Source organism: Topomyia yanbarensis, unplaced genomic scaffold, assembly GCF_030247195.1.
Source record: "Topomyia yanbarensis strain Yona2022 unplaced genomic scaffold, ASM3024719v1 HiC_scaffold_26, whole genome shotgun sequence".
NCBI classification, from domain to species: Eukaryota; Metazoa; Arthropoda; class Insecta; order Diptera; family Culicidae; genus Topomyia; species Topomyia yanbarensis.
The window spans coordinates 17757-29361 of NW_026683448.1; the positions used below are offsets into that span (position 1 = coordinate 17757).

The window sequence follows — 11605 nt, forward strand, 5'->3', positions numbered from 1 at the left end:
AAAACAACCCTGTCGGCGCCGATTTCTCAAGGCTACCGAACACGTGGGGGACTCTGTCCCGAGATAAATTAACACGGAAGTGTACTGTATACACTTTGGTGGAAGGGAAAAAACATGGCGGAACACGGGAATTTCTTTCCTTGCGTTCTGGTAACGGGCAACAATAATTAAACCACTTTTAAGTTCTTATTCAACTATTATTCACTACTTTATTTATCTTAATCACTTATTCACTGAAAATATTGTTCACTTGTTATCCATCGCACGACTTGAATTTGAATGAGAACGATTAACTTATTTCTACGCCTTATATACCAAATCCCACAAAATGGCTTCCTTGTCGTCAGCGGAAACACAAAGTGCGCTCTCTCTCTTCCGGAAATGCAAAAAACGCGCGCAATCACTCTCTGCTGACATATCACAGTTGATCCACAAAAATGTTGATCGCAGCAATCGGGGGGTCGTTCAGTTGTCATTTAAAAATTTTCTTCGAGCTGAGTAGAAGGGCTCGAACATCCTCCGCCCAAAGAAGAAGAAAGAAGATTACCCTGGCTGGTTTTCCAAGATAGGCAATGGTGCCAATTTGTGAATGGGCCGTGTGAGAATCCCAGACCGTGTGCGAACGTCCACAACACGGACTAAGTCATCTTCGCCTGGATACGTCTGCTCTACCTTTCCCATTTTCCATACTTGTGCAGGTAAGTTGTCCTCCTTTATTAGCACTATCATTCCAGGGCGCACATTGACACGTTTGCGCGTCCATTTTTCTCGACCTTGAAGCTCAACTAAATATTCTCTTGACCATCGCTTCCAGAAATGGTCTCGAAGAACCTGAATGTATTCCCATCGCGACAATCTATTCTGCGGTATGCCCTCGCAAGTGGGCTCAGGAATCGCTGTAAGCGGACGGTCAATCATTAGATGCCCCGGAGTCAGGACTTCCTGGTCATGAGGATCATCCGAGTGTGCAAACAACGGCCTCGAATTCAATATGGCCTCGATCTGACAAAGCAACGTACTGAATTCAACGATGGTAAGTGATGCTGGGTTACAAATTTTCCTTAACACAGTTTTCACACTCTTTACTCCCGCTTCCCACAATCCGCCGAAATGCGGAGCATTTGGTGGGATGGTCTTCCACTGAATCTGTTTTGGCTGACAAAACTCAAAAATTTTCTGCTCTGTCATTTGCTTCTTGAACATTTCATACAGTTCCCTTAGTTCATTCTTTGCTCCCACAAAATTTGTTCCGTTGTCGGAATAAATTTCCTCAGGGACTCCACGTCTAGACACGAAACGTTGCAAAGCTGCCAGAAAGGCAACTGTCGAGAGATTTTCCACCGCCTCCAAATGTATTCCCTTGGTGACCATGCAAATGAAAACGCAAATGTAGCCCTTCACTGGAATTGATTTACGGACGCCCTGCCTTATCATAATGGGCCCGGCGAAATCCACACCAACCTTCAAAAATGCAGGAGCTTTTTCCAAGCGACATCCAGGAACATCTCCCATAAATTGGTTCAATGTTTTTGGATTTACCTTGAAACAACGAACACAGCTTCTCGTAATCAGTCGTATGGTGTTGCGACACTTAGGGATCCAAAACTGTTGTCGAAGAATCGCCATCAGTCCTGACGGACCTATATGCAGGTTCTCCTGATGTATTGCCTTGATTAGACTTCGAACCACCGGATTATTATCTGGCAAAATCCACTGGTGCTTCACGTCGAATGGTAGCTTGGAATGGCGCAGTCGGCCACCAACTCGCAGTAAACCTTCACGGTCCAATAAAGGACACAAATTTTGCATATATTTGCAGGGCTCACCTGTTAAAACACGCTGGATCTCGCTGCTATATTCCAGGTTTTGCACTACCCGAATTGATGTCTTCATAGCCTCACGAAGCTCAATCACTGTTGGTAGATTTCCTAAAGCGCGATTTTCCTTCCTTTTCTTGGCATTGTTGCGAAATCGTAGCACATAGGCTAGAACGCGTTGCAGTTTCCTAAATGACTCGAATTTAGTGAACACTGGAAGTTCGTCGTACCTCGCGACTATATTCACCGAAACGATTGGCCTTAACTCTGGGATTTCTTCGATGGGCAAGGGTGGGGGAATTTCCATTCGATAAATTGCATCTCTCAAAACCGCTGGACCATTCCACCACAAATCACTATTCGCTATCTTGCTAGCTGATAACCCTCGTGACACTATGTCAGCGGGATTATCCTTTGTTGGAATATATTTCCACTCAAACTTAGTACCAGTTGCTGTTATTTCTCTCACTCGATTGCGAACACATAATTCCAACTGCTCGGGTTGCTTAGTAAGCCATGCCAATACTACCTGACTGTCTGACCAAAGTATCACTTCATTGAATGACATTTTCAAAGCAGAAAGAATTTTCACTACCAGACGATGCAGCAGAAGAGCTGCCAACAACTCCTTTCTTGGTATACTTAGCGGTGCGATGGGAGCCACTTTCGATTTTCCACTAATAATTTTCATGCTTGCAGATCCATCTTCGGATATCGACCGTATATATACACAAGCTCCGTAGGCCACATCGGAGGCATCCGCAAACCCATGCATTTCGAATGCCACAGCACTGCTGCTTACCACTCTTCTTGGTATCCGAAGTTGATTGACCCCTTCCAGTGCATGTAAGAAACCTGTCCAACCTTTGACCAAATCACCAACAATTGGCTCGTCCCAATCAAGTTTCTCGTTCCAGACCAATTGCATTAACATTTTCCCAATAACGACGACAGGAGCCACAAGTCCCAAAGGATCGAACATCTGGGAGACTAGCGACAAAATCTGACGCTTTGTAGGCTGCTTTACGTTCGTGGTAGGCATCGATACAAACATTAATTCATCTGAATCTGGATTCCACATAAGACCCAAGGTTTTTATTACTTCATTTGCTCCATATTCGCTTAAACTTACTAACTCTTCACGATCTTCTCTCGGTAACGATTCTAGCAGCTCTGGAATATTTGACGACCATTTATGAAGATGAAAGCCACCGGCCTCCATCATGCTGATTAGCTGCCTTTGAGCTTCAAACGCCTGCGGAAGGCTATCGTAACCAAAGAGTGCGTTGTCCACATAACAGCTGTTCTCGACAATGGAAGCTGCTAGAGGATATTTGTGCTTCTCATCAATTGCCAATTGAAGAAGTGCCCTTGTTGCCAGAAAAGGTGCTGAAGCCGGAACGGGACATAGGTAACCGTGGTTAGTTCTAACACTCGAAGTGGATCAGAAGGATTCTTTCTCCAAAATATTCTTTGTAGAGGGGTGTGACAATCAGCAACCACAATCTGCCTGTACATTTTTGCAATGTCAGCCGTCAAAACAAATCGATGTTCCCGGAATCTGAGCACTATAGCAAGCAAATCGCTTTGGCTGATTGGACCAATCTTCATCATCTCATTCAATGATAAACCAGACATCTTAGCAGACGCATCAAAAACAACGTGGCACTTCGTTGTTGTGTTTGAAGGTCGTAAAACTGCGTGATGAGGTAAGTACCACTTCCTCATCCCTGGTGCGTCATTCTTCTCATATACTTCCTTACAGTGACCCAAGGATTCGTACTCCTGCATGAAGTCTACGTATTGCCGTTTTAACTCTGGTTGTTGGGCAAAACGTTTCTCTAACCCGAAGAATCGTCGGAGCGCCAACGATCTGGATTCTCCGAGCTGCTCCAGTGAATCTCTTAATGGCAATTGCACCACATATCTTCCTGTTTCATCTTTTCGGTGTGTTGCTATGAAGTGCCTTTCACATTCATCCTCTTCGGTGCTTGACTGGAATTGCTGGGGAACGCTCTCTACTTCCCAAAATCGCTGAATCGAGTCGCAAAGTTCCTCGATCGAAACCGAATGTGAATACAGAACATTATCCTGAATGGCTTCGCTGCAATGTGTACCACCTACCACCCAACCGAACTTCGTTTCAGTTATGATAGGAAGCTCTTCGGAAAGTATGATGCGCCCTGGTAGAAGTAACTTCAAGAACCATTGATTGCCGATTAGCATGTCAATCCCGCCAGTAGAATTGAATGATGGATCGGCCAGTTGAACTCCAGCTGGAATCTCCCATGAACGGATGTCTATATTCGAAACTGGAAGATTTGATGTCACCCTTTTGGTTATCAAGCAATTGAGCTTCAGCTGATAGTCCAGGTATTTGGATCGGATCTGCACTTCGATACCCTTGTCAGTACGAGACAGCATTCCATCAACTCCAGCAATTCTAACGTTTGTATGATATCCATCTAAACCGAGACGGTCTGCCATGCCTTGTGAAATCAGATTTACCTGGGAAGCAGAATCCAATAAAACACGACAGGGGTGTGGGTGATTGTTTCTGTCCATCACGTTTACGACTGCGGTTAGCAGTAGGACCGATGGAACTACTAGTCCCTTGTTTGTTGAGCAAGCTGCAGTCGTCACTTGTGTACTAGTAGACGGCCGTTGCTCATCCGCTTTCGGTGCTTGAACCTGTGCTGCTGGTCTGGATGACTTCGTTTCGTCGGGAAATTCCGCTGCTTTAAAAGGCTGACTGTCCGCATGCAATAGGCTATGGTGCTTACGCTGACACTTAACGCACGTTCCATTGGAAGGACAGTCTGATCCGCGATGTCTAAGACAGTTGAAGCAAACGTTCCTTTCTCGCACCTTCGCGAGTCGCTGGGGAACGGACATGGCTAAGAACTGGGGACACCTGAACCCTTTGTGCTGGGAATCACCGCAGAACTCGCACTTGAACTTTGACTCGCTGGCGGACGTGGTAACCAGTGAGTGCTGACCAGTACTCTTAACAGACTTCTTTGCTGGTTGGTTCTCCTTTGAATTGGAGGTTTCACATCTCTCCAAGATGAAACACTGCTCCTTCAGAAACTTGATGGTTGCATCGTATGATGGAAGCTCTCCATGCTTGATGGTAGCCTCCCATCGTCTTCTTGTTTCCTTATCCAGGGCTTCGGAGAGCAGGTGCACAACGAACTGCTCCGATATGCCAGTGAATTCTTGACATGCCTCGAGCACTCGTCCACTAGTGCTCTTAACTCTTTACCGTTTTCATTTGCCATTTTTCTGAGACTGAAGAGGCCATGGATATGAGTTCCTACCATGTGTCGTAGGTTCTCATACCGTTCCTGCAGTATCTCCCAGGCATGCTTGTAATTGCCATCGTTGATCGTCTTGGCATCAATAATTCCAGCGGCACTGCCCACCAGGGCCTTGTCTAGGTGGTAAAGCTTAATGGCGGGAGGGTCGGCTGTGTTATCTACCAGGTCTCTGAACACGACTTTGAACTTTGACCAGTTTTCGTACTTACCGTCGAAAGTCGGAATCGGTACCTTCAACGGTTGCTGAACCATCACTGGGTTCCGAAGCGGAGCGGCTACGTTTGGGTTGGAACCTACTGGGGCAACACTTAAACGCTCCATATGGTCTTCCAAAGCCATTAGTACTTGATCGTGGAGCTCATCAAATATCAAAAAATGTGCATCATGCTCTTCTCTACTTGAGGATGGAATTAAAGGAAGCATCTTCTCCTGTATGTCGTGGTATTCTTTGTGCGCCGAGTCTATCTTCTTTGCATAGACTCGCAGTTGAGAAGATGGCAGCTCATCGTTTTCATGCAGTATGTTTAAAATTCTAGTTAGCTTACCCTTTGCCAGCCCACGCTGGTGGACGAATGCTTCTACCTGTTCCATGATCAATCGTTGCGCTTTCTTGATCTTCTTAACGACGTGCAGACGACGTGTACTCTTGGTGCTTGATGGGTGTTCGCTTCAGCGGCATGACAGTGAGGAACGACTAAAACCCGGCATTGGTAACCGGAGCTGATCTTAACAGCCTCTTCACTTAACTTCTGGAACCACTTTTCCAAACACGTCACTGTTTGTTCGATTCTTCTTCTTTTCCACCTCGCTTAACTTCTTCTTCTTTTCCACCTCACTTAACTTATTTTCTACTTCAATCGTTTATTGTCACTTATTTTTCCATTGTGCCCGTTCCGAAGCAAACTTCACGAGACATCCTAAGCCACTCACCACTTCCACCACCAAACACTGTACGCACTCAATCCGGTTCGAGTGGACCAAAATGTCGGCGCCGATTTCTCAAGGCTACCGAACACGTGGGGGACTCTGTCCCGAGATAAATTAACACGGAAGTGGACTGTATACACTTTGGTGGAAGGGAAAAAACATGGCGGAACACGGGAATTTCTTTCCTTGCGTTCTGGTAACGGGCAACAATAATTAAACCACTTTTAAGTTCTTATTCAACTATTATTCACTACTTTATTTATCTTAATCACTTATTCACTGAAAATATTGTTCACTTGTTATCCATCGCACGACTTGAATTTGAATGAGAACGATTAACTTATTTCTACGCCTTATATACCAAATCCCACAAAATGGCTTCCTTGTCGTCAGCGGAAACACAAAGTGCGCTCTCTCTCTTTCGGAAATGCAAAAAACGCGCGCAATCACTCTCTGCTGACATATCACAGTTGATCCACAAAAATGTTGATCGCAGCAATCGGGGGGTCGTTCAGTTGTCATTTAAAAAATTTCTTCGAGCTGAGTAGAAGGGCTCGAACAGACCCCAAGCCCGAAAAAGTACCTTAAGCCCGAAAAAGGACCCCAAGCCCGAAAAGGGCCCCAAGTTCGATAAAGACCCCAAGATCGAAAAAGCACCCCAAGCCAAAAAAGACCCCAAGCCCGAAAAACGACCCCAAGACCGAAAAATGGACCAAAGCCCAAAAAAGGATCCTAAGCCCGAAAAAGGACCCAAAGCCCGAAAAAGGACCCCATGCCCGAAAAAGGATATCAAGCCCGAAAAATGACACCAAGCCCGAAAAAAGCCCTAAGATCGAAAAAGGACCCCAAGCCCGAAAAAGGACCCTAAGTTCGAAAAACGACTCCAAGACCGAAAAAGGGCCCCAAGCCCGAAAAACGACCCCAAGACCGAAAAATGAACCCAAGCTCGAAAAACACCCCAAGCCTGAAAAAGGACCCCAAGCCTGAAAAAGGACCCCAAGCCAGAAAAGGGACCCCAAGCCCGAAAAAGGACCCCATGCCCGAAAAAGGACCACAAGCCCAAAAATGGATCCCAAGAACGAAAGAGGACCGTAAGCCCGAAAAAGGGCCCCAAGCCCGAAAAAGGACCCCAAGACCGAAAAATGAACCCAGGCTCGAAAAACACCCCAAGCCTGAAAAAACACCCCAAGCCTGAAAAAGGACCCCAAGCCAGAAAAGGGGCCCCCAGCCCGAAAAAGGACCCCATGCCCGAAAAAGGACCACAAGCCCAAAAATGGATCACAAGAACGACAAAGGACCCCAAGCCCGAAAAAGGGCCCCAAGCCCGAAAAAGGACCCCAAGCCCGAAAAAGAACACCAAGCCCGAAAACGACCCCAAGCCCGAAAAAGGACCCCAAGCCCGAAAAGGGCCCCAAGTTCGAAAAAGACCCCAAGATTGAAAAAGCACCCCAAGCCCAAAAAGACCCCAAGCCCGAAAAAGGACCCCAAGCCCGAAAAAGGATCCCAAGTCCGTAAAATGAACCCAATCCCAAAAAAGGATCCTAAGCCCGAAAAAGAACCCCAAGCCCGAAAAAGGACCCCAAGCCCAAAAAAAAACCCAAGCCCGAAAAAGGACCTTAAGCCCGAAAAAGGATCCCAAGCCCGAAAAATGAACCCAATCCCAAAAAAGGATCCTAAGCCCGAAAAAGGATCCCAAGCCCGAAAAAGGACCCCAAGCTCGAAAAATGACCCTAAGTCCGAAAAATGACCCCAAGACCGAAATGGACCCCAAGCCCGATAAAGACCACAAGCCTGAAAGAGGACACCAAGCCCTAAAAGAACCCCAAGCCCGAAAAAGGACCCCAAGCCCGAAAAATGAGCCCAAGCTCGAAAAAGAACCCAAAACCAGAAAAAGAACCCCAAGCCAGAAAAAGGGACACCAAGCCCGAAAAAGGACCCCATGCCCGAAAGAACCCCAAGCTCGAAAAAGACCCCAAGCCCGAGAAAAGGACCCCAATTTCGAGAAAGGACCCCAAGCCAGAAAAAAGGACCCCAAGCCCGAAAAAGGACCCGAATCCCGCAAAAGGACACCAAGCCCGAAAAAGGACCACAAGCTCGAAAAACGACCACAATACAACAAGCCTGAAAGGAGACCCCAAGCCCGAAAATGACCCCAAGCCCGCAAAAGGACCCCAAGCCCGAAATAGGACCCCAAGCCCGAAAAAGGACCCCAAGACCGAAAAAGACTCCAAGTCCGAAAAAAGCCCGAAGATCGAAAAAGGACCCCAAGTCCGAAAAAGGACCCCATCTCGAAAAAGGAACCCAAGGCCAAAAAGACCCCAAGTTCGAAAAAGGACTTTAAGCCCGAAAATGGACCTTAAGCCCGAAAAAGGACCCCAAACCCGAAAAGGGCCCCAAGATCGAAAAAACCCCCCAGGGCCCCAAGATCGAAAGACCCCAAGCCCAAAAAGACGCCAAGTTCGAAAAAGGACCCCAAGTTCGAAAAAGGACCCCAAACCCGAAAAAGGACACCAAGCCCGGAAAAGTAGCTCAATCCCAAAAAAAACCCCAAGCCCGAAAATGAACCACAAGCTAGAAAAACACTTCAAGCCCGAAAAAGGACCCCAAGTTCGAAAAAGGACCCCAAGCCTGAAAAAGGACCCCAAGCCCGAAAAAGGACCCCATGCCCGAAAGAAGACCACTAGCCCGAATATGGATCCAAAGAAACGAAAAAGGACCCCCAGCCCGAAAAAGGAACCCAAGCCCGAAAAAGAACCCCAAGCTCGAAAAAGAACCCAAGCCCGAGAAAAGGACCCCAATTTCGAGAAACGACCCCAAGCCAGAAAAAAGGACCCCAAGCCCGAAAAAGGACCCGAATCCCGCAAAAGGACACCAAGCCCGAAAAAGGACAACAAGCTCGAAAAAGGACCACCATACAACAAGCCTGAAAAGGGACCCCAAGCTCGAAAAGGACCCCAAGCCCGCAAAAGGACCCAAAGCCCGAAAAAAGGATACCAAGCCCGAAAAATGACCCCTAGCCCGAAAAAGACTCCCGAAAAAAGCCCGAAAAAGGACCCCAAGCCCGAAAAGGGCCCCAAGATCGATAAAGACCCCAAGATCAAAAAGCACCCCAAGCCCAAAAAGACCCCAAGCCCGAAAAAAGACCCCAAGCCCGAAAAAAGACCCCAAGCCCGAAAACGACCCCAAGCCCGAAAAATGAACCCAAGCCCGAAAAAGGATCCTAAGCCCGAAAAAGGACCCAAAGCCCGAAAAAGGACCCCAAGCCCGAAAAAAGGATATCAAGCCCGAAAAATGACCCCTAGCCCGAAAAAGACTCCAAGTCCGAAAAAAAGCCCGAAGATCGAAAAAGGACCCCAAGCGCGAAAAAGGACCCTAAGTTCGAAAAGGACTCCAAGACCGAAAAAAGACCCCAAGCCCGAAAACCGACCCCAAGACCGAAAAATGAACCCAAGCTCGAAAAACACCCCAAGCCTGAAAAAGGACCACAAGCCTGAAAAAGGACCCCAAGCCAGAAAAGGGGCCCCAAGCCCGAAAAAGGACCCAATGCCCGAAAAAGGACCCAATGCCCGAAAAAGGACCACAAGCCCAAAAATGGATCCCGAGAACGAAAAAGGACCCCAAGCCCGAAAAAGGGCCCCAAGCCCAAAAAGACCCCAAGCCGGAAAAGGACCCCAAGTTCGAAAAAGGACCCCAAACCCGAAAGAGGACCCCAAGCCCGAAAAAGGATCCCAAGTCCGAAAAATGCACCCAATCCCAAAAAAGGATCCTAAGCCCGAAAAAAGACCTCCAGCCCGAAAAAGGACCCCAAGCCCAAAAAAAAAACCCAAGCCCGAAAAAGGACCCCAAGCCCGAAAAAGGATCCCAAGCCCGAAAAAGGACCCCAAGCTCTAAAAATGACCCTAAGTCCGAAAAATGACCCCAAGACCGAAAAAGGACCCCAAGCCCGAAAAATGAGCCCATGCTCGAAAAAGGGACACCAAGCCCGAAAAAGGACCCAAAACCAGGAAAAGGAACCCAAGCTAGAAAAAGGGACACCAAGCTCGAAAAAGGACCCAAGCCCGAAAGAAGACCACTAACCCGAAAATGGATCCAAAGAACGAAAAATGACCCCAAGCCCGAAAAAGGGCCCCAAGCCTTTAAAAGGACCCCAAGCCAGAAAAGGGGCCCCAAGCCCGAAAAAGGAACCCCATTTCCGAAAAAGGACCACAAGCCCAAAAATGGATCCCAAGAACGAAAACGGACCCCAAGCCCGAAAAAGGGCCCCAAGCCCGAAAAAGGACCCCAAGCCCGAAAAAGAACATCAAGCCCGAAAATAACCCCAAGCTCGAAAAAGACCCCAAGCTCGAAAAAGGACCCCAAGCCCGAAAAAGGACCCGAATCCCGCAAAAAGGACACCAAGCCCGAAAAAGGACCACAAGCTCTAAAAAGGACCACAAAACAACGAGCCTGAAAGGGGACCCCAAGCTCGGAAAGGACCCTAAGCCCGCAAAAGGACCCCAAGCCCGAAATAGGACCCCAAGCCCGAAAAAGGACCCCAAAACCGAAAAAGACTCCAAGTCCAAAAAAAAGCTTGAAGATCGAAAAAGGACCCTAAGCCCGAAAAAGGACCCTAAGTTCGAAAAAGGACTCCAAGACCGAAAAAGGACCCCAAGCCCGAAAAACGAGCCCAAGACCGAAAAATGAACCCAAGCTCGAAAAACACCCCAAGCCTGAAAAAGGACCCCAAGCCTGAAAAAGGACCCCAAGCCAGAAAAGGGGCCCCAAGCCCGAAAAAGGAACCCCATTTCCGAAAAAGGACCACAAGCCCAAAAATGGATCCCAAGAACGAAAACGGACCCCAAGCCCGAAAAAGGGCCCCATCTCGAAAAAGGAACCCAAGGCCAAAAAGACCCCAAGTTCGAAAAAGGACTTTAAGCCCGAAAAAGGACCCCAAGCCCGAAAAGGGCCCCAAGTTCGAAAAAGACCCCAAGATCGAAAAAGCACCCCAAGCCCAAAAAGATCCCAAGCCCGAAAAAGGACCACAAGTTCGAAAAAGGACCCCAAACCCGAAAAAGGATCCCAAGCCCGAAAAATGAACCCAATCCCAAAAAAGGATCCTGAACCCGAAAAAGGACCCCAAGCCCGAAAAAGAACCTCAAACCCAAAAAAAAACCCAAGCCCCAAAAAGGACCCCAAGCCCGCAAAAGAATCCCCAAGCCCGAAAAAGGATCCCAAGCCTGAAAAAGAACCCCAAGCTCGAAAAATGACCCTAAGTCCGAAAAATGACCCCAAGACCGAAAAAGGACCCCAAGCCCGAAAAGGACCTCAAAACCGAAAAAGGGCACCAAGACCGAAAAAGACTCCAAGTCCAAAAAAAAGCCCGAAGATCGAAAAAGGACCCCAAGTCCGAAAAAGGACCCCATCTCGAAAAAGGAACCCAAGGCCAAAAAGACCCCAAGTTCGAAAAAGGACTTTAAGCCCGAAAATGGACCTTCAGCCCGAAAAAGGACCCCAAACCCGAAAAGGGCCCCAAGTTCGAAAAAACCCCAGGATCGAAAAAAC

At 47.7% G+C, this 11605-nt stretch overlaps 1 protein-coding gene across 1 annotated transcript; it reads right to left on the reverse strand.

The window, feature by feature from the left end:
- Window positions 1–690: 690 nt before the first annotated feature.
- On the reverse strand, window positions 691–5476 carry LOC131695054 (uncharacterized; the record flags this gene model as incomplete). The annotated part of the gene is made up of 3 exons (XM_058983579.1): window positions 5138–5476; window positions 3581–5012; window positions 691–3206 (listed from the first exon to the last, which is right to left on the reverse strand). Coding segments are annotated over exons 1-3 (4287 nt in total), but the record flags the coding sequence as incomplete, so codon positions are not given.
- Window positions 5477–11605: the final 6129 nt, after the last annotated feature.